This window comes from Thamnophis sirtalis, unplaced genomic scaffold, assembly GCF_051295495.1.
Source record: "Thamnophis sirtalis isolate CommonGarterSnake01/CBP01778 unplaced genomic scaffold, rThaSir2_p1.2 scaffold_2, whole genome shotgun sequence".
Taxonomy (NCBI): domain Eukaryota; kingdom Metazoa; phylum Chordata; class Lepidosauria; order Squamata; family Natricidae; genus Thamnophis; species Thamnophis sirtalis.
Window position 1 is genome coordinate 137,274,838 of NW_028261382.1, and position 23,809 is coordinate 137,298,646.

At 36.7% G+C, this 23,809-nt stretch overlaps 1 protein-coding gene across 5 annotated transcripts in view; it reads right to left on the bottom strand.

The window, feature by feature from the left end:
• Positions 1-5,406: 5,406 nt before the first annotated feature.
• CHD7 (chromodomain helicase DNA binding protein 7) overlaps positions 5,407-23,809 on the bottom strand; it is a 217,629-nt gene continuing 199,226 nt past the window's right edge. For 3 of the 5 annotated variants that reach the window (XM_087707023.1, XM_087707024.1, XM_087707025.1), the window contains 15 exons: positions 19,906-19,995; positions 19,450-19,553; positions 18,136-18,265; positions 17,765-17,837; positions 17,559-17,613; positions 16,194-16,422; positions 15,855-16,063; positions 14,255-14,941; positions 13,304-13,461; positions 11,403-11,630; positions 10,628-11,071; positions 9,284-9,505; positions 8,789-8,929; positions 8,222-8,326; positions 5,407-7,281 (listed from right to left, as the gene is read on the bottom strand). In XM_087707023.1, coding sequence (XP_087563149.1) covers positions 6,337-7,281; positions 8,222-8,326; positions 8,789-8,929; positions 9,284-9,505; positions 10,628-11,071; positions 11,403-11,630; positions 13,304-13,461; positions 14,255-14,941; positions 15,855-16,063; positions 16,194-16,422; positions 17,559-17,613; positions 17,765-17,837; positions 18,136-18,265; positions 19,450-19,553; positions 19,906-19,995 — 3,820 coding nt within the window. In that variant the 3' untranslated portion in view covers positions 5,407-6,336. The remainder of the gene's footprint in view (positions 7,282-8,221; positions 8,327-8,788; positions 8,930-9,283; positions 9,506-10,627; positions 11,072-11,402; positions 11,631-13,303; positions 13,462-14,254; positions 14,942-15,854; positions 16,064-16,193; positions 16,423-17,558; positions 17,614-17,764; positions 17,838-18,135; positions 18,266-19,449; positions 19,554-19,905; positions 19,996-23,809) is intronic. The other 2 variants (XM_087707027.1, XM_087707026.1) reach the window with 2 other exon arrangements.

The following is a 23,809-nucleotide window of genomic DNA, read 5'->3' on the forward strand; positions in this document are numbered from 1 at the left end:
TCTAAAATTGGTAACACCATAGCAGTAACACAAAGAAGGGAAGGTAGGGTCCAGTGTCAATTCGTGAAAGATATTTTACAAGAGGAAGTACTCAGGAAACATAACCAACCAGATTTTAATTCTAACTACAAAGAAATTTAAGAAGTGTCTCAGTTATAGTCTTCTATACATCAAATGATACTGTATGTATTGTTATATTTTTCATAGATATTCTTGAAGACAAACTGGAAACTTCAGTTATTACAAAATAAGATTAGAAAGCACCTAGGTTAGGAACATCTTATACCAATTGTACGCTGTCTTCATTGCAGCACAAATAATTTCTGATCCCAATATAAGGTGCTAGCAAGTTTTCACTGCTTTGAATCAGTCTCTGACAAAATACCTGTGTCTATATTCATACAAATGCTGTAAGAATTAACATCAAATCCCTTGCTGCAGGTTTCCATCATGCTGAGGTCCAACAAGTAGCTTCTAGAAAGCCTTCACAAGGGTGACCTCCAAGGGCAGCTGGCATCTGCTTTGTTATTTTCAGGAACCAAAACAAAAACGATTTTATTTGTCCAAACATTTGAATGTTTTTAATGCACTCAATTCTAGTATTTGGTTAAGTTGTATGAGCCATAGAATTCTCCATTCCTGGCCTATGCCTTTGTTTTCATTGTTTATATGCTGCATATTTTTGTATTTTAAAATTTAAAATACTTTATACAGTATAGAAAGTAAAATGGCACATTTTGCACATTTAAAATTCATTTTAAGCATCTCTAAAAGTTATGAATGCCAAAACATACATTTTAAGCATAAATGTAGGTCAGCACACTTGTGTATAAACATAGGCATTTGTAGTGACCTCTGCATTCATTTTGTCTGAAGTCTCCATTCTCCATACACAACTGGCAGATGGCCAGCTTTCTTGAAGAATGTTGAAGACTGATCAACTGAGAGAAATAATGGCACTTACAGCAGAAAGTCTAGTTGTGAATTTACCATTTAAAGCTTTGGAAGTAGTGCATGGGTTCTCCTTTGTTTGAAAGAGCTGAACGTATCTGGAAACGAATTAGGCTGATGTAATCTGTCATGGCTCTCCAGGCAGCCTTTAAGAAAAATGCTGGTTCATTGAAGGTCACACTGTAAATTGGTGTTCAGCTCAAGCAGCCACTAACACAAACACATCACTACATCAATAAAACTGAGTGCGCTTTTTGTTTCCAGTATCAGAAAAGGCTTCATTTTGGAGCAGGGATTCTTCATTTTCTTTTTCACATTGTGACCCTTGTTGTGCATTAACTGTTTAGTAATAGTAAAGCCACTCTGGAGCACCATCTGGTAAGTTTTGCGAGTTTTCTTCATGGTCCAATCCCCAAACCCACCCCTCCAAAAATAAAATTAAAAAAGCAGAAAACACAAGAGACATAAAAAATAGGTTCAGGAGAATAAGAACCAGGGAGTTCTATTGCCTTAAATCTCCAACATTGCAAAGAGTCAAGAAAATGAAAAATCCATTACATTACTTGGGCAATAGCAAAATTATGGGTGCCTTTACAGTTGTGAAACTAAACTAAGATGAAAAATATTTAATTTAATTGGGCATGTTTACACAACTTAATCAAGTAAGGAAGACAAAGTAGATGCATTTGAACAACTCAACAAGCTTCAGTAATGCTAAAATGCTTAGGTTTTGTCTCTGTGTGTCTTAGCATTATGTGTATCCAAACTCATTTAGACAATTCATGGTTCAATCTATTCAACAAATTCCAAAATGAAGCTAATCAGTTACAGGTTAAGTGTACTTTGTGAATGCAGCCAGTGGGACATGCTACTAAAAAAACCATGCATTTATTTGGGCTTCCATTTATGATTGAGAGAGGCAAAGAATTTTGGCCAGTAATCTTGTTCCTGATTCAGTTTAACAATTTTAATAATTATAGAACCTCAAATGCAGAGTCATAGCTAAACTTCAGCAATTCTTTGCATTTTCTAAAATAATATCACTGTTTGAATAAAAACAGAATCCACTACCAGTATTTCCAAATTATGTTAATATAGTTCAGAAAGAAGTCTTCATAGCGATACATTTCATTTATGAGCACATTCTGTAATGTTAATTGATCACTAGGGTGATTTTCATGAGAAAAAAATGGTTCAAGGCAATTGGTTAAACAATTTATCTCTGAGACCTGTTCCTTTCCAAACTCTACCTTCTCCTCCTTGTGATTTTTTTTTTAGAAAAAAAAAGTATCAGAAGAGATTTAGTACAAATAATTTGGTATTTTCTTCCTTAGTACATATAATATACACAGTAGTCAGTACTAAGATAAAATATGAATATTTTCACACATGCACACTGCCATCCCTATATTCAATACCAAAATATGATTTTGTAAGGCATGAACCACTGACAGGTGACAGCTACAGACAGCACTATCATATATACTGTATATATAGTAATATACTTCATTTAAAAAAATACTTCTGCCCAAATTCGTATACATAAGAAACCAAATTTGTAATGAAATTTCAAGTACTGTAATAATCTATGCCAATTATACAGATTTGCACCTTCATATTGATAGCTAATCCATTTTGATTGCATAGCTTTTTTATAAAAAATGATTCCAATCATCATCTGGAAATTATTTAGAGTCAATTGGTAGATTAGACACTATAATTTTATTAAGTAAATATTGGAATATATTGTTAAGTTTAATTATTCTATAGGGATGGATTTCTTTTCGATTTCTGGTTGTTCTATGCCAAAACTGCATATCAAACTTCAGAATCAGCAATTCTGAAACAGCCTTTTCATAATTAAACCTTTCTGACACAAGATGTTGCTTTAATTGCTAAATAAACATAAGAGATAAAGCAATGCCAGAAAAACTACTGTATCTTGTTTTCCCCTTCTCTCAAAATTCCTACACTTCTGCTAAAGACCCACTCATCCACATGGCCAGTTTTTATTAATCAACAGCTGATAGGTGAATTGAGCCATTGGATACCCACAGGCTAGAATGCTACCTACATTATTCCAGTCTTACTTTGCTTTGCTTTTGTTCTTTGCTTAGATTTCAAACAAATAAGCTAATATAAATTATTGATGTAACTTTTGGAGACGGAGTGTGTAAAAGGATGTTCTGTGGAGCTCAATAGTGTTGCTTCTCTCTCCTGCCATACAAATATACGTACAGGAGTATGTAAGGCACTTTTGGTGTTTGCCTTCTATTTATCTTTTTCAGGGCTGTTAAACTTGCGGCCCATGGGATGGATGCGTCATGTGCTAGCCACGCATATGCCCAGGTTAGCAAAGGGGGAAAAAGTCGTGATACGCCACATGACGCTGTTGTGACAATGCAAGTTTGACACCCAATTTATTTGGTATTGGTCTAGGCAAGCGATCTATGATAGGGAGCCGAGGTGGTGCAGTGGTTAGGGTGCAGTACTGAAGGCCACTACAGCTGACTGTTATCTGCAGTTCAGCGGTTCTAATCTCACCGGCTCAAGGTTAACTCAGCCTTCCATCCTTCCGAGGTAAGTGAAATGAGGACCCAGACTGTGGGGGCGATATGCTGACTCTGTAAAGCGCTTAGAGAGGGCTGAAAGCCCTATGAAGCGGTATATAAGTCTAACTGCTATTGCTATTGCTATACTGCATACTAGCAGACAGCACTGTAAGGAAACTGATATCCAGACTGCTTCCTCTATACACATGTCCAAGAAGGAAAAATGGAAAATTATGCCTATGTTCAAAAATATATATCATAAATTTTCTGTATGAAATCTTTTTGCAATGGAACCAAAACATTCTTTTCATTAAACATGGAGCTATAGTTTTACTTGATTTTACAACAGAAGGAATGGTCTCTTTGTACTTGCCACATAAAAAAAGTATTCTCACAGATTTTTGGTGTATGTTTTAAAAAAATATTATTTATTAATAAAATAAGCAGAGACCTATTTTATACTGACAACTTAGGGCATTGTAAGACAAGTTGTACAGTTCAGAATTGGACACAGTAGTCAGAAATAAAACGTTCTGTAGACAGATAGTGCATGTGCCCTTGTTTTTTAATTGCCTTTGCTCTTGACAATTAAAACTTCTTTCCCCAGGGATATCATTAACCTTCATTAAATTACTTTCTGCCAGTATAAAACAGAATGTTTTAGATTATGCAAAGACAAATAATATTTTATAGTGTTACTTTTACCATAAACTCCATAGTTTTTGAAAACAAGCCAGTGAAAATTTATGGCAGATATCAATAGGTACAAGGTATGCCACTCCCAATCAGATTGATGGACCCTCTGTTGGTTTTTAGATTTTTATAACAGAAACTGTATGTGAGTTTGACAATAAATAACAGATACAGTTGACTGTGCAATAGCATGTACAAAGGGGAAAGAAATCCTGACCTCTATAAGCTAGTCTGATCTATTAAAATGGAGATAACATGACATTTTGATCTGGACTAATTCAAGCAATGCATATCTTTCAGTTACTTACACTATTTAGTTACTGTTCATTATTTTGTATTTTGTAAATGTTTATGGCAAACACTTTCACATTCCACACTCAATTCCAACCGAACTGGGTATTTTAAAAAAGTCTCATTAAACTGTATTACCAACTATTAATAGAACTAGAGAAATATACACAGCTAGCTCAAATGGTTATTTTTTTGTTCTCCTGATAATTGTTATAGTATTCTCAAGTAGTCTAAAGGATTGATCTAAATGGAAGTGAGCATCCTGGTAAATTCTCTTTCTTCTTTCCAAAATGAAATGCCTACCTCTTTAACTTCATGGCAGGGTTGCTATATGCTCATTTTGGTGACAGCACTGTGAAGGCATAACTCTCAAAAGCTACATTATCCAAGGTCATAAAAAGGTGCAAACCAGCAGCATTTCAAAAGCAGCTTAGGTGTTCTATAAAGTGGGTCAGTTTTAGTTTCCTGTAGGATGTTTGACAGGGCTTTCTAGCATCACAGACATTAATCTACAGCCCACCACAGTGCCTTTATGTTCCTTCCTCAAACTACAGTATTGTGTTTTTCTACCCATTAACCAAGGATAAATGACCTAGATATCATGCCTATCAAAGCCTCATTTTTCTTTTACCCTTTTGTTCTTTAATGTACCACATTATCACACACAGAACACATTTGAAAATATGTTGAGGGCGTAATGCAGGTCTTTGTGCATCTTTCTGAAGCTTCAGTAAGGCTTGAACAATATGAGTATAATTCAGGCTTTTTTCCCTTGTCTTTTCCCAGGCTACTAATTTAGTATATTTGGAGATAGAAAAGCTGGTAAAGAAAGATACAGGGGGAAGACTGCAGTGATATATTTGTTTCTGTTGAGCATGAATCAGTTGTGATCACTATATTCTAGGAATTACACCTTACATATCATGAGTCACTTTTATTAAAAGCATCATTACTACAGTTGGCAGCAATTTACATCTTATCTTACATGATAGCAATTTCCAAGGTGGGGAAGGGGGGATAAAAAGACATCACAAAAAAAAGAAAAACAAATACATTTACAAAGTCATGTCTGTAAACTTCAAGGCTACTTTAGAGTTGAGGTAATCTGTTTAGCTTTGTGGCTAAAGTAACAAAGTCCTTTAATTTAAAAAGGTACCTGATTTTTAAAAAAAATTGTTTTACCAGTGCATTACAAAATCACGAGACGATTTAACTGTAGTTTTATCCTGCAAGAACCTTTTCAATGGGTAATTTCCAAAAGGTACTCTTCACATTCAACAGCTGCCTTATTATTGCTGTGTCTCAAGACAGAGAGACATTCACACTATCATGGAGATTGTCAGAGAATGTGTGTGTATATGTATGGGTGTGCATGTGCATATATGTGCACGGGTGAACTTCCATACAGTCAAAATGATATGTATGAATGATATGCATGTTAAAATTTATCTTGACCTTCACAGCAAAAAATTAAAAATTAATAATTAAATATATAACTTCATACTTCCTTTCAGCAGCACTTCCTTCTATTTAGTGCCACTCTATTACAAGTTGCTGCTTTATAATACCAATGGTACCAAAAGGAAAAAAAGCAGAGCATTATATCAATTTCCTTAAAAAGATAAGGTCACCTCTCCATTTCATCTCTTCTAGGTATAATAAATAATGCACTGCACAATACTTAATGACCAAGATACCTTTCGACTCATCTGTATAACATGACTTTTTGTTTGCTACACTATGTTACAGAACAGCTTATAAAACTAAGTATGGACATTAACTGTGAGTGTAAACAGTAGGACTACCACTTGTCAAAAGTTTAAAACACTTGAACAGTAACTTGTACTGCTTATTCATCATTTTCATTGTTTTCTATTTCATCCCCCCCATCAAGTGAGTCTAATTCTTCACCCTGTGCTATTTCATCTTCTAAAGCAGAGGAATTTGCAGTTTTATCAAGGCTCCCCTCTGCATCACTGCCCTCTAGATTTTCTTCATCTTTAAAGGCAGCTTCTTCGGTTTTATCTGTAACCTTCACTTCACTGGAGCCCACTGCATTCTGAAGTCCCGCTAATGCTGGGAAACCAGGTAGTGTCAATCCTCCCAATCCCGGAGGTAGAAACATAGAAGGGTAAAACAGACCAGGGGCCATTGTTGACAGAAGGAAAGGATTGAAAGTTAGAGGGTTGGCAGGCAATCCAGTGTTGCTTGTGGTGGTAGCAGAGGCCATAGCAGCAGTTGCACCAACAGATCCATTTGCAGAGTCAGTAGCTGAAACAATGTCTGTGCTTTTCTCAGAGTCTTTGTTCTCCTCTTCATTCTCGTTCTTTTTTTCTTCTTCATTTGAAGTGCCATCTTCACTTTCTCCTTGACTGGAAGCCATAGTGGTGTTTCCAGAAGCAGCTGTTATTGGGTTATTCAACAATCCACCTAGTCCAAACATATTGGGCAACCCTGCCATACCTGGCAACATCAGAGGCAGAATAGCAGCTGGATTTTTAGAATCACCTCCAGCAGCAGCAGCAGCTGTCGCCAGTCCTGGAGAGAAGCCCATGAGACCTGCAAGCTGAAGAGATTGTAGGTTTTGTAAATTCTGAAGGCTTGCGAGATCCATTCCAGCGAACAGACTGTTCATTATCAGTGGGTTAATTCCCGATGTTGAAGCTACAGCAGCAGCAGCTGCAGCTGCTTTGGCAATTTCACTTTTTGGCCTTCTCCCTCTTCTGCTTGCACCTTCTTCCCGCACCACAGGACCTGTGAGAAGACGGTCAAACATGGATTCTGGAACAAAACCCTAGATGATAGGGAAAAAAAAGAGCACAAGCATACAATTATGCTTTCGTTTATAATGATGCCTGTATACTGAGCATTTTACATCATGCTGCTTATATGATTCACAATTGTATTCACAAGGGTATATTTATTCATTTTATTTTTCCCTCTTTGATCTTAAATCTATGAGTTATAAAGGTTATCCCTTTAACCATAATAAGCTAGGTTTTTAACATCAGATTAAATCCAAGGAAGACAATTGTAAGAGAAGCAAGATGTAATGTCCAAAGAGCATGACTGATTCTTTTCAATTGGGGATATGAAGAGATAAAATAGATGTGTGAAGCATTGCAGAAGCATTATATACATCTTCTGGTTTTCCTTTGCTCCAAAATATGACATTGCTAAATATCAATATCGTAACTGAAGAAACTACACGGGATCCAAATATGGTGCTGTGTTTTTTACCTGTGAATAGGCTTACCAATGAATAAGTCATAGGAAAGAAAAAGAGATGGTAAAGTTACATGAAACACACATAGTTATGCTTTCTTGATTCTCCACTGTCTTAGTTCTCCACTGTCTCACATGTCTTTTTCACGAATGCACTCAGAAGCTGCACCTGGTCCACAGTGCAGCAATCTAAGTAGTGGTATGCTGATCTGTTTAACAAGCTGTACTGTTTACCCAATATACTTCTGGGTGCATTTTAAAGTGCTGGTTCTCACTTAAAAGGCATGGAGCCCACTTATTTGAGGAACTGCCTGTCTCCTGCAATTTTTGCAGGTGGTAAAAGTTGACAGATTAGGTTAAGTCTGGTTCCCTCATTTAAACTGTGCCACAATATTTTAATATTGTGAGAGGCCTAAAGTAATTCTGGAATTTGACAACACCAAAATTGAATTAGATTGAATAAATAAGTAAATCTGACTGTGTAATTAAAAAAAAAACCTATTACTTACAGACTGCTTAACAATGTCAGTCCAATCTGGAGCAACAGCAAATTCTGGATTTTCTTCCAGCCATCTTGGCAAGTCTTTCATTGGTGGGGCCATAGCACCACCCATCTAGTAATATATATTAAATTTTAATTAAAGAAGAGATCTCTATTTCATAATGAATGCAGTTTAACAAAAGTAGCCTATCATTTATTTGTACATAATGTCACTGATAATCTGAATATAACAAAGGACTTATTAATCATAATAAAGTACAAAAATTGTCAAATAGCTTAAGAATATTTCCCACTTAAAATCCAAAATGTTAATAGAATCAAGATTTCTCCTAGCCCATGATGTGAAAAACGAAGATAAATAAAAGACAAACTAGAAACTATGTGGCCTCCTCCAGAAAAATCTCCAATGAAGGAGATTTTTGATTCAATACCGATATTTCAAACAAGATAATACAGAATGTTTGAGATGACTGAAGGATGCAGTTTTATAGAAAAGTAATACAAAAGCCTGAAAATTACCCGAAAATTAAATGAAACAATAGGTAGTCATAGAGGAAATTAGTCAGTGCATTACCTTCTTCCCATTCCGTTTATTTACAACAGGAACCCTCTCTTCTCCAGTTAAGGTGTTAATATCCAATTTATTAGGATTTCGACATCTGTGCCGTTTTTGCTTCGGTTTTTGAAATGGGGAAAACAGCACATCTGCACTCTTCTAAAGAAAAGAAAAAGGGCAATTATTTCCTAGAAACGAATGTTTAATTTATAAAAATATATGTACAGTATATTTTATCATTGAAATAAACATTAACAATAGCATTAAGACTATTACATGTTTAACAGTAATATTTTAAAGCTAAGACTTTACAAATGCATAATATATCCAAAATAATGATCCAAGCTTAAGCTTTTCAAATAGGTCAGAGACCACAATTTGTTGTGACACTTTCAATATTTACTACTTTGCTCATTTTACATATTGTAAAGTTTTAAAAAAAATATCCTAGGAATTTTGTCACATATAAATAAAATGGTAAAATAATAAAATAGAAGGAGAGTATTCACTTACTGGTACATAACTTGGCATATCAAGAGTATACATGGGATGCAATTTAAGCCATTCAATTAAATCCTTGTTTTTAGGTGCCTCTTCTCCTACTAGTCTGGTCCCATCTTCCATATTAATGACAGGAATATGAGTATCAGGATCCAGTTGCCCAGGAGATGGAATGTTTCTTGCTGGAGGAGGTTCCATTTCTTCATCAAACACTTTGGTCACTTCTGCATCTTCCTGCAGAATGTTCAAAATTCTATTAACTTTCAACATAATGCTAATTCAACAGGAGTGATGCATAAAACTCCTAATTTAAATGGGGAGTACTGTTAGCCTTTTAAACAATAATGACAAACGACATTAATTCTTTTAAGTACTGTATGTATAGATGTACATAGCTATCTCACCACTGCTTATACTGTACAGTTCTATGGAGGTGGTGAGGAAAGGTAATTAAAAACATGTTATGATGCCATGTATGGCAAAAAATACACAAAGGCAGTCATTATGGTATCTTTGTGGTTTAAAGTAGACATATATGGCTATATAGATAAGACAAATTTTATTTGGACTGGTGGACATATCTGGAATTTTTAGATCGTGAAGGATATAACTAGTATTGTAACACTTAGTTACTAAAATGTTCTGTACAGTTTCATGCTCTTCTATTTTAAATGATTAGATAGGCACCTGGCTGCAAACATCTGGCTGCAAACATCTTTCAATTTATATTCTAAGAAGACCTATGTGGTCAATAAGCATTGTTTTAAGTGAAATATTCCAGACGGGCAGCCATGTTAGTCTTTTGCAAGTAAACCTTCTGTGACTCATCTGATGAAGCAAACTATGAGCCATAAAAGCCTGTTATAATCAACTGATTAATATTTAAGATAACACAAGATTTCTACAAGGTTTTCGAGATTCATTTCCTACGTTCATTACATGCCCTACCCCAATATTAGAAATGGACAATTTCCTAGTGGGTGCCAATAAAAAAAATACCAACCCCCCCCCCCACCAAAAAACAAAACAAAAAAACAAACCCAAGGGTTTCCAAGGGCTTCAGGAAAAATGACTGGTGATATTTTTAGAATAGCTGCTGCCAGAATGTTTTTTCTTTCTTTTTTCCTTTGCATTTTGAAGGGAATTAAGAAGAGACATGCATCTTTAAACTTCTCCAAATTAAAAAAATAATCAGCTCTCAAATGCTCAGGAGTAAGTTAAACATTTTATATATTATGAAATATTCTGGAAACAGCTAAAGAGTTGCATAAGGTCCACAGGTTGGGCTCTATATTTGTCATAATTATGCTGTATTTTCTTTTTTTAGAAAATAATGTAATGGAAATATCTTCTTACTGCTGTTAGAGAGGCTTGCTTGCCGCTTATAAATAAAAGATCAAGACCTTCCACGTTTTTCCTTCTTCCTCTTCTCCTTTTCATGGGTGGCTCGACATCAATTAAGGAACCATTTAGCAGATGTCTTGTGGGTGTGCGAGAAAGGCCTGCTTGTAGCAGCTCCATTTGACTTTTAAAGACATCAGACACTGGTGTCGAAACAGTAGGTAACAGAAACTTTGAAGGAACAGCTGAAAAAGTTGAGGTAGAACTTGTTGCCTCCCTTGAGGCTTTTGATAAGTCTACAATTTTTTCTTGCCCATTTTCAGAGACAATCTTTGATTCTCGCAATTGGGCAACCATTTCCATTAAATTTCTCCTCTTGGCTGCCCTTTCAGCCTCAATTTCAATCTTCCTCCTCCGCCTCCTCCGCTGACGTGGAACTGATAAATTGAGTACATCTTCCTAATGAAAAATTAACATATATAATTATGAGCAATCATTTTAACCATTGCTTTTTTAAAAGAAATGTGTTTAATTTTTACTGCATTTCCATTTTTGAAAAATGGAAAAATCATAATATGATGGCACTGTCCCAATCAATAATATTTTTGGCCTGACCAACATTAGATAAGTTAATTATAACTTTTGCCTAATAAAAAATGTGTCGTAAAAACTACTTTCAATCTAAATGTTATTTATTTTTGTTTATTTTTTCTGGCAAAAGTGGAATTTAATTGCCACATGTGTTTTTTGCTGCTATTTTGGCCTTTTCCTTTTGTTAAACAAAACATGCCTTAGATAATTGAGGCGATACAGAGACATCTTCACTGCCACTGATGCTGGCCTGACCAACCATGGAGAGTTCAGCAAAGCTTCTTTTCTGTAGAGTATTGTCCACAGCTGCTGGCGTATACCCTGGTATAAGCCCCTGGAAATCAAACATCTGGCGTCTATTTACTGGCCACTTTCCCTTCAGCACTGCTTCACAGATGCTGTCTAATCGGTTGATCATTACTCGATCCTGCAAAAGGGAAATACAAAATCTGCATTATTGTATGGTTTAACAGATTTACTAATTTTAGATCCAAAGTAATTATAATTGAAATTCTGCATTTAAAAATTATTCTCAATCACCCTGAAATTAAAGCAAATGCATATAAACGAAGAACAAACATTATTGCTGTTGGTAATAAAAATAAACAAAATGTTGGATGTGCAGTATTTTTTTCCTAAGCATTTGCTATTACTCAGACGTTTTAAAACTCAAGCCGAATTAACAAGTAATAGTGCAACTACTACATAATGAATAATATAATCTTTACTCTCAATAACTTTGTCTTAGGTAGGTCAGAGACAACACCATCTGTAATTCTGTCCTAGGAAGTGGCCCTTTATTAGTGTCACTATTAATAAAGTTCAACTTTGTGAAAAGGCTACCAATCTAGGAACATCCCATAAATGTCAGTTTTCATTCCACACCCATTATCACTTCAAGTTCCACTCAAGCATGTATACTGAAACAGTTTAATTACAGCATGCTCAAAATAAAAGCAAATACAAAATGCAGCATTCCTGCATAGAAAATACTTTGAATCTTAATTGCATATTTTGAAACTTTTAAGTTCCAAAATATGCAATTATATAATGCCTTTCTGATTTTTCTTAAGAAAGTTAAATTACTTGGCTAATAATATTTGCTTTTAAAATCTGAATGCTGTAAAATTATGTTTTTGTGTGCTGTTATTTACATGAATATATTACATTTTCTGCTAGTGGTGTTATTTGTTCATTTGTACCATACTATATTAATTGATTTATATTATTTTTTGAAGTTCACTGTAAACTAGCAATACATTACTTTTAAGCCACTTTCTGTGGAAACACAGAGTTATCAGTATTTTGAATCACAAATATTTTTCCAAAGTAATTATTAATATTTGGAAATTATCGATTGATAACCAGATAGGATTAATCTTCACTAAACTACAAAATAGAATAAAAGCTGCCAGCAGATTTCAGCAGCTATAGCCTACTGCTTGTTTTCCCCAGGAATAAGCCTATTATAACAAGGTTATTTTCCCCTAATCCAGATGGCCCCGTTATGGTGATTAGGAAGCTTAAGACTTTTACTACTTTATTTTTCTCTAGCACCCAGTGAAATCAGAAACTGAGATGTATATGAAGCTAATACAATTTCAGTACAAGAATTTTATCTATTCTGAATTTTAGGGTATTTCTTAAAAAGTGAAAGCTATGAGATAGTTTAATAATCCTTTTTTAAGATTACAAAAAACAAAAAAATATAACCCATCTACATTACAATATTTAAGAAATACCATAATATTTATTTTAAGTTCTTTTTTTCTGAACAGCAGGCCTAGAACATATCTCTTAGGTGATAGGAAATGGAAGTCTCAGTCTGAAATTTCACTTTATTGTCCTGTTCAATAATTATGCAGAATAGCTACAATACCTTTAATTGAATCCTCTTCAGTTGAGAAAATCAGATATGTTTAGCTGGTGAGAGCCAAATCTGAAAATACTTCATATTCTACTAGAGTGCTTCTCACCCCCCCTGAAGAGAATCTGCTCTATAGCTTACAGAATTGAATTATGATATACACTATTAAGTAATTCAGACCTGATAACTTTTCTTAGAAATCAAATGATAATCAGGTTATATATTGAACAAACCTTAGGCCAAAAAGAAAAAGCAAATGTTCTTTCATGAAGCAGCTGGGCTACGGATGGGTCTCCATCTTCCATATAAAATCCATCACGCGTTTCATCCCTTGCAGTGCTCAGGGATGCATTGCTTTCTTCATCAAAATTCTTATTCCGAGAAATCATTCCTGTCGAGAAATAACAACCACCAAAAATTAGCTTCCTCAAATAGGACAGTTATTTATAGTATAATAAATTTTATACAACTGTTAAATCTTTGAATGAAGTACTGGGAATTTTATGTACATCATAATGGACAAATGTATTTTTATGTCTGAGATGAAGTTATAAGAAAAAATTCCAAGAAATTCTCATAGAAAAATTATATTTTAGTAAAAATTATAAATCTATGGTATTTTATTTAGCAAAATCACAGTAATTTTCTAGGATGATTTCTGACACTTGAATTATATCATTTTGTTCTTTTATATTCTATTTTATTGCAGTTCAAAGTAAATAACAGATGACAGTGCCATTTCTAAAACATTTACATGTTACCCTTTATTTGTTAGAACCAAATAAAATATTAGCTATCAAACTGTATTCTCAAGTTCTCTTGTCCATTCCTAATCATCTTTCTTTACAACAGCACAGCAATATTGATGATTATGCCTTTGCTTAGTTTTCAGAAAGCAATAATGAGGTCAAACAGTCTTGGCAAGTGCCTTAAGAACATGGTGCATAATATTATATAACACATAAGGACTTGTAGACAGATGTAGAAATTCTTTGGTAGAAAAATAAACGTAGAAATGTTTATTGAAAAGAAAAATACTAAAGGCTTGCATTCCTAGTACTGTACTTTAAACAGTTTGAATGAGATCAGACTTGAGAATCTTAAGTCCACTGAAAGAACTGCTAAGATATGATCTGTCAAGTATAGTCAAAATAATTCTTAGTTCAGGTTGCATCTACAATTACCTTCAGGTTGTGAAGATTCTTCTGACTTGTCATCATCATCAAGTTTTTCTTCTTCATCATCTTCCGAACCTTTTTCGGAAATTGATTTAGGATCAACTTCTGTACTCAGTTCTGTATCTTTTATTTCACATTTTACAGGAACAACCTCAACCTCAGCCTCCTCCTCCTTATCACTTTTTACTGCAACATCTGCTCCCTCTATCTCCTCCTCCTCATTGCCAGACTTTTCTATGGCTGGTACTTTTTCAGCTCCTTCCACTTTAACCTCAGCTTGTTCTGTAAGTTTTTCATCTTGTACTAGTGAGGTTGGGACAATAGACATTGACTGACCACAGCAAACACCCAGTGGATTTAATAGAGATATGGTAGTTAGATTACCACCACCTCTATTTTGAGCAAAATTTTTATGAGAATCAAGAAAAGAAAGTTCAGGATCATTTAGAATGTGATAATCTGTCCTGCTGACTCCATGTTTAGCAGCTCCAATCAATAAATCTTTATCGTGTTTGCCACACTCCCACCATTCTGGTAAATCCAAACTTGGCTGACACAATTTTAGCCTCTCTGCCAATAGTGGATGATGGAGAACCTGCTCTCGGACTTTTCTCAAGAGTTCTATACGATATAAAGTTCTAGAAGCACGTTCTTCAGTGATAGGCTCAATCATAGTAGAAAGATCAGGAGGTTCTATAAGGAAAAAAAGGAGTACATAGAAATTAGGAAAGTTTTAAAATTACTACATATTAAGCAATAGTCTATATTATTTGATTTAAGAAGATAGTTTTTAAAAAGTTGTATAATATAAATTATCACTGGATTTCAAATAATTCCCAACTTGAAATAAACCCAATCAGCAACCCTGCCCACAAACTAAAGCAAATGTAACAGAATCTCAATTGCTCTTAATTGTTTCAAACTTGGCTTGGGATCTTAAAGGGCTCAGCTCAGTTGCTGAAGTGTTAGAATCAGTTGTTTTTTTCATTTTTATCCTTCATTTTTATCCTTTACTGAAATATAGTATAGCATAGTGGTCAAAATGTTGGACTAGCACTGAAGAGGTTCAAGTCCATTCTTAGCAGTGGGTGGCTCTGTATCAGATACATTCTTTCAGCCCAAACTATCTCACAGGAATATTGTGGGGAAAACCTGGAAGAGGAATGACATTGTTTCTGTCTCAAGCTCCTAAATGAAAGCCAGGATATAAATCTAACAAAAATAGTAAATAAATAGATAATCCCTAGGTTTATGTGATAGTTCAGAGAAGGGAGTAGAGCTCCTAAAGAGTCTATTATTAGTCACAACTGTTCTACAGAGGAATGCACCCACTCCTTTGAGGGTTAAGTCTAGTAGGAACAAGGGTGCCTATAATAAGCTCAACCTTCAATACCTGAAGCCAGTTTTTACTCGCATTAAAAAAAATCTTTAATATATCCCCCCCCCCAATTTTATTTAATTAGAATGCTACAGTTGCAAATTTATAGCATGTGTGATCACAACTGCTGGAAAAAAGGAAAGGGTAAAAGGGAAAATAAACATGGATCCTTAAATATCGTAAACTATCTAAAGTATCTTTTAGTATTATGGAAAACAATGGGCTTGCCTTCATCTGGTTTGGCTGGCATTCGACACACGCGCCTGCACATAGCTACAAAACAACTGAAGTACTTCTCCAAACTTTCATCAGATTTCTTATCAAGTCTGGCAAAAGCTCTGAACTGGTTCCAATCAAACTGTTGCTTTATAGGGTCAAAAATAACTCCAAAAGTAGATACAACACGATAAAAATCTGCTTCCTCTCTTCTTGTCCACCTAAAAACAAAGAGAATAGTATATCAGGATATTTCCAAAAGTCCAACTGAATATCCACTTGCATTCTAAAGATTGTAATTTATGTTGCAAGGCAATACTCATTTCTATAAGGAAGCCTACAGAAACTTACTTTTGACGTTTTTCTGTTATTATAGCTTCTCTTTCTGCTTCCAGTGCTCTCACTTCTTCACGAGGTCGTCGTCGACGCCGGTCAGTCTTCATTAGTGCTTCTTGCCTCATTTGTTGCCTTTTATAACTACGTTGATATGCAGTAATGAGACGGCGCAACCGAGTAGTCAGGGTTGAAGTGCTTGGCCAGTAGAGTTGACCAAAATCAGCAGTATTGTCACTGTGCTTGCCTGAAGAATATTATCAAGGAAGATAAGAGGTATTCATAATTAAAGACAAATACTAGCTCGCAAAATATTATCATAAAAAACAGGTAACAAAAACACTTTTGATAATAAATCCCTTAGAGTTAAAGGAAATTTCATGAAAAGGCCTTTGCACTGTAAATGCACAGATACAGTATAGGTGGTACCTTGCTCAACAGTAGTAACTGTGAAAGGGATCTTGGAGTCCTAGTGGACAACCATTTAAATATCAGCCAGCAGTGTGCATCAGCTGCCAAAAAAGCCAACACAGTTCTAGGCTGCATAAACAGAGGGATAGACTCAAGATCACATGAAGTGTTAATATCACTTTATAAAGCCTTGGTAAGGCCACACTTGGAATACTGCATTCAGTTTTGGTCACCACGATGTAGAAAAGATGTGGAGACTCTAGAAAGAGTGCAGAGAAGAGCAACAAAGATGGTTAGGGGACTGGAGATTAAAACATATGAAGAATGGTTGCACGGACTGGGTATGACTAGTTTAATAGAAAGAAGGACTAGGGGAGACATGATAGCAGTGTTGCAATATCTCAGGGGTTGCCACAAAGAAAAGGGAGTCAAGCTATTTTCCAAGGTACCTGAGGGTAGAACGAGAAGCAATGGGTGGAAACTAATCAAGGAGAGAAGCAACTTAGAACTGAGGAGAAATTTCCTGACAGTTAGAACAATTAATCAGTGGAACAGCTTGCCTCCAGAAGTTGTGAATGCCCCAACACTGGAAGTCTTTAAGAAGATGTTGGATAGCCATTTGTCTGAAATGGTATAGGGTTTCCTGCCTAGGCAGGGGGTTGGACTAGAAGACCTTCAAGTCCCTTTGGGAATAGGGCGGCATACAAGTCTAATAAATTGAATTGAATTGAACTCTGTTATTGTATTGTATTGTATTGTATTGAATTACTACTGTGAACAATTTTCTTAACTGTATTCCAATGGAAAATGACCCAAAGAGTAATGTTCATACTCAATCCACTTTGTGTGATTTTGTATAGACTTGGAAATGTAGTTTTCACAACTACAAACTTTAATATACACATTGGATCACATTTTTATTGTTATCCTCTTTTTTCTTCCATTCATCACCACGTTTTTCCAAAATCTTACCTGCATGGAGGAGCTCTAGAGATTCTTCCTTGTCAGAAGGTGAGTTTGCAAATTCCTTTGACAAAAAAGAAAATGTAATGAATAATAGTATTCCAAGCAAGCACAATAATTAAATTTGAACACATACACAACACACACAATCATGGAAAACACACGATTTCAAAATAATGTAGTTATAAAGCATGTATATTATTATTACTTCTTACATCAATTTCATCCTTGAATGGAATTCTGGTTGGTTTATATTCTGGGTCTTCATCTTCTCTATCAAAATCACCTCTAAATGAAATAAAATCCAGAATATATCAGAGCTAATAACTCAAAACATTTTCCAGTGCTTACCTATGCAGCATATGACAGACAATAAAAAAAAGAATACTGAAGCAAAAGGAAATTCATCTCAGCAACGCCTATTGTTACAATAAAAATGACTATTATTTTTATTTTCCTCAATATAAACATTATTTTGAAACTTTCCTATGTATGAGAATCCACAAATATGATGCAATAGGTGAAGTCAGGCCAGCATACACAATACAGTACAAGTTTATTAATTTTTTTATAATGTCCTGCTTACCCATCACCACCATCTGTTAATAGATCTGTCCCTCTCTGCTCAGCAGCAATGGCCTTGGCATCAGGCATGCCAACCCTTTCCAAAAAACATAGAGTAGAGTCTGCTCTCATAGAATTGTACTTCTCATAGCCTGCATTCAGATAAACATAAAAAGACCAATATCTATCAACAAGAATCCTTACAGATTATACTTTTATACTGATCATAAACTAAGAAAACCTTATTGTAAAAATCCCTTCAAGCAGTGATACCGCCAATGAAGATCTCGAAAAATATGTGAATAAGTGATAGAAGAGAAAGAGAAATATGGTGAATATTTATACTGGACACCTAGAGAAAAGTGCTTATGAGTTGCCCTTCTTCCTCTACATGCAATCTAACTACCTTCTTTTGGTTGTTCTGGTCACAATGAAACCAGGGCATTATGCTGGAGATACATACATAGGGAAATATGTATGATGATGCCTGTCTGTAATATGATACTGATCCCATCATATTTTTCAGACTGCTGTTTTTTCTTACTGACCACATTGACTAGATGGAAAATGGCAGATCCCAACAGTGCGCGGCATCAACGTGGTTTTTAGGCTAGTTTGCCTCAGTTGAGCCCACAACAGAATTCCTGTATATAGGTAGAGCAGCACAATTCAATTAGAATTTATTCCACAACACACTCTCCTTAACCACTGTACAGTGTCAAGCCAAAATGTAATCATGAAAGATTTTGTAAGCCTTCATTCTCTCCTTTAGACAATCTAGCCTGCTGAGAATGCTGCACCGAACTCCAGAGAATTGGGATTATAATCAGGATTTGCCCACTGTATATAGCATGCCAACTCTACTTCCCTAGTCCTTCAAAGTTAACAAGGCTGCATCCCACTCAAGGGAGCCCATAGTTCTCAGCACTGACATTTGTGAAATATTGCTTGGAACAAAGCCCAGGAGGCACTTGTACAGATTAATAGCAGAGGTTAAGCCCACCATCCACTTTGACACTAACTGGCAGAATTAGTAAGTGAACAATGTTGGAAGCAGAGTTTATGGAGAACTGTAAAACTATTTGGCTATTATTTAAACAAATATGGTTTTATGTTATTTGCAGCCAAGAAAGTAATGTTTTCTTCTGAAATATTCTGCAAACATTTTAAAACAGCATCTGATATTTACAACTCAAATACATTTTTTTAATGCAGAAGGAAAAAAGGAACAGAAGCCAACAGTTCTTTGGAACTATACTTGTTAATATTATGACTGAATATTGGTGTAACAGAAAGCTTTACCAAGAAGCTCTGTTCAAAGTATGACATCACTCACCATGTTTGAATACTCCAATTAAAAGAGATTTATCTGCCTCTTTATCCCACCAATCCATAGGAACTTCTGCATGAAATGGTTCAGGAATCCAAATATCAATCTCACTAAAAAAAGCATTTCCAAATAATTTTAGATGCTGACATAAGTATCAAAAGATCAAACTTGTATAACTGTAACTAAACAAAAAATTAAGTATGGAAAAAACTCCCCAAATGATATACTTTTTTCCCACTTTAAATCTTTACATTAGATTTATAAATTAAAATTGTTCACTGTTGAAGTAATTTATTTCATGAAATTAACAATTCTTCACCCTTAATGAACAACCAAAATATGCAGCAGTTTAATAAAAGAGTATAAACAGATACGTTTAATCTTTAACTTTTTTATGATGATAAATAAATATTCACATAAACCATGATCATGAAGCACAGATAAACTTGAATTTGCACTAACCTTGAATCAGAACCCTCTAAGATCTTGTCAGCTTGGTCCCCTATAACTTCTTGCCTCAGATAGTACAGCATGCGGACACGCAGCAGGACCCTGGAGAGGAAAACAGAGAGGGGAAAAAGTTCTTAACTTCAGGACTGTTTGCCAACAGTGGCTTTTGGCAGCTGCTGCTGTTCATCCATCATCCTGCCAAGGCTGATTAGCCATGCTGTATGGTAGGCTTGAAGCGTGACAGATGGTGGCACATAATCACCTCTGTGTGGTGCTTTCTGCTGGCTTCCAACAGGCCTGCCTGGCAACCGCTTAGACTGCACAGAGAGGGATCGAGCTCAGCCCAACCCAGGCGCATTTCATTTAGTTCTACCTAGTGCAGCTTGTGAAGTTTAGACACGTACTCTACCACTGCCTCTGAAGTATTGAAGCAAGTTTGTAAACAACTGAGCAGATGGCTTTCAGTAACTGTTCTGCTTCATTATCTCATAAAATTTCCTCAGCTGCTGCCTTAATACCATTTTTGGAAGCACATCAGAAGTTGTAGGAATAAACGAGATATAAAATCTGGTTTTACTACCTTACAATAAACCCCCAGCATGGAATGTTAAGACTTGTTAGATTACACAAACCTTTGCTTTAAAAAATAGGAAAAAGTCAAGTATTTTCTTTAGAAATTATTTTGTAAAAAGTTTTTGCCAAATTTACTTCTCTTATTATCTTAGAAGACAACAGAATATATCATATTTAGCTTCACTGTGTAATTCCTCTAAAAGAATATAAACATTTATTTTGGAGCCATAATCCTATATTCATACTCAAAAGACCAAATTGATGTAATTAAACATCTACTCTCTTCCATTCTCAACAATGCTAGAAAACTATTAAAAGAAATACACTGAAAAAGCATATTTTACTTGAAATACTAATGATCTAAACTGGCAATATGTGTACCACATCTCTTCCCCTTTTTCTGAAGCTCCTCATCCCCACAGAATAACGTTGTCCAACTGGGAAAAAAGCCCAAAGGTATTCCTGCTTTTTATTTGGTTAGCCATGTATATCTAGTAGTTTGGGAAACATCCCTGCAGCTTCTACTCCAGCCCTTTCTGCATAGTAATAAGACACTCTAAAGCATCTGTAATATTGTAAAGTCTTTGGGACACCAATTTTTAATGTAGTATGCCTACAGAATAAAAAGCAATATCTGAGACACTGTTTCTAATCTAGAAATAATTCTACACAAATGCAAAACAATTTTTAACACAGACAGCACCTAGTGACGAACCTTCGAAAAGAAAGAGCATAGCTTATTTAATAGCTGTCTTATATAATATTTACTATCAATTAATATACATGTCTGTCCATCTACCAGACAAATTCTGAATAACAAACAAACATGAAAACATAATCCAATTTAAAGAAAGAGAGAAGAATAAAAAAGACAACAAAGGTCCAATAAAAGTCTCACAGCTATAGATCCCACATTACCACCACCACCATATTACGAAGGCCAATAAGGTATGTTTGTGTTTTTACAAAGGAAGTATGTGATGCTAGCTAAACAGCTGTGCTGCTCTTGGATTTCAACTGCCTGGCAAATAACTGGCATTTCTGTCTTTAAAAAACAAAATACTCCAGAAACTTATAGCAATAGCAATAGCAGTTAGACTTATATACTGCTTCATAGGGCTTTCAGCTCTCTCTAAGCGGTTTACAGAGTCAGCATATCGCCCCCACAGTCTGGGTCCTCATTTCACCCACCTCGGAAGGATGGAAGGCTGAGTCAACTTTCAGCCGGTGAGATCAGAACCGCTGAACTGCAGATAACAGTCAGCTGAAGTGGCCTGCAATACTGCACCCTAACCACTGCGTCACCTCGGCTCTTATTGGTCTTTAACAACCACAACTGTAAGGGTTCTTCAGCTGGTCAAGTACATACCAATATGGAATAAATTAAGAGTTCAGCATTGCTGGGTTCAAAATTCTAATAAGTAACTTAGTTAGGAAAGAACCCATCCTCCAACTTCAAGGAGTTGGCATCCTGTATTTAGCTAAAACGAAGCTATTTCTACACATAAATGGGCTACATTATCCTTTAATATTAATTTAATGGAGCCTTTTGGAATTATATTGTCCCTCAAGTTTTTTGCACTCCTTTCTTCCCTTTTTCATAACTTTTCAATTATTTACAATTTATATATTTGAAGTACCGTATTTTCACCCATATAACCCGCGGGTTATATGCGTTTTTTACATGCACAGCGCCCCCCTGCGGGGTATAAAAGTGGGCGGGGTATACGCAAAATATTTTACACAGATTAACTACCGGTAAAGGGAGAGCTTGGGACCACCACTTTCCTCGCGGCAGTGGGCTGGCTCGGCGGCTCGGGCTCCTTTTCTCCCTTTTCCTGCTTGGGTTTCGGGACGCCTTCGTGAAAACCCCACCCCTGGCTATGGGCGAAGTGACCAGGAAGAAGCAGGAGGTGAGAGGAAGCCCAGATTCTGCAGCCCCTCGCCTTCTCTGGGCTTGGAAGCAGGAAGGGAAGGGGAGGAGGCGGCGGCGCGGCTGTGGCTCCGTTTTCACACACACACACACACACCCCTCCCTTCTTCTGCTTTGCTCTGTGAAAGGGCTTCACTGCCGAAGCATTTTGGTTTTAAAAAAAAAACACCGTCCCTTTCTCTCTCCAGTTAACAGGGCCAACCCAAGTGGTGCATTTTATCTGGGAGACGCCACGCAACAAGGGAATCTCCTTTTGGGGGGGGTGTGTGAGACGCTGACAGAAAAAGGGCAAGCAGTGGCCGTGTGAGGCGGCCTTGAGAGCTCCAAACGACCTACCGTACTGGCTGGCGAGGTTAGTTCTCTAAAGGCCGTTGAAAGCTCCGGGGAAACCCCTTTTTCCGCCCTCGGAGCCCCCGGTGCTTCCTCAACCCCCCCACACTTTTTCCTCTTTGGTTCACCCCACCCCCGCCCTCAAGGGCCCGGGACTCTGGGAAAGTGTGCAGCTGGGGGGCTGGGGAGGAGAGAGCGTCTACCGTTCCTCACGGGAGGCACTTCAAGCCCCACCGTATCTGAGAGGCTCTTAGTCGTCGGTGTGGGAGAGGAGAGAAAGGTTAAAATGTTTTTGAAACATAAAAAGAATCCTTTGTGGGCAAACTTAAAGCTGCTGGGCTGCACGGGCTTGCTGTAAATTGAGGGCATGTTTTGCCTTTATTTATTTTGCCGCCTCCCCTTCCCTTCCTCGGAGGGGAACGCTCGGAGCAAAAGGGACCCCCGCCTCGTTAAAGCCGCATCCGACGCTTCACCTACAAACGATCCCGATTCTCCCGCGTCCTTCCTTCCTTCCCTCCCTTCAATGTACCGTACTCTTCCTATAAAGAGAAGGGAAGCGTGAACAAACTCCGGGCAGGAGATGGGCTCGCGTAGAGGTACCAGAAGTTTAACCGTTTCACCTAAGCCACAGCTCGTCCTCTCTTGGGACAGCCTTCCGCCGACATTAAAACGATGCGTGAACTTGCGAACAACTGTGGCAGGCACGGAAGGGAGGGAGGGAGCGAAAAAAGAAGCGAGAAACGGATATTTTCTCCCTCTCGTGAAGGGGGGAGGATCTGGTGCTTTCCGGCTCGGGTTCCTTTTCTCCCTTTTCCTGCTTGGGTTTCGGGACGCCTTCGTGAAAACCCCACCCCTGGCTATGGGCGAAGCGACCAGGAAGAAGCAGGAGGTGGGAGGAAGCCCGGATTCTGCAGCCCCTCGCCTTCTCTGGGCTTGGAAGTCTGGCAGGAAGGGAAGGGGAGCAGGCGGCGGCGCGGCCGTGGCTCCATTTTCACACACACACACACACCCCTCCCTTCTTCTGCTTTGCTCTGTGAAAGGGCTTCACTGCTGAAGCATTTTGGTTTACAAAAAAAAACA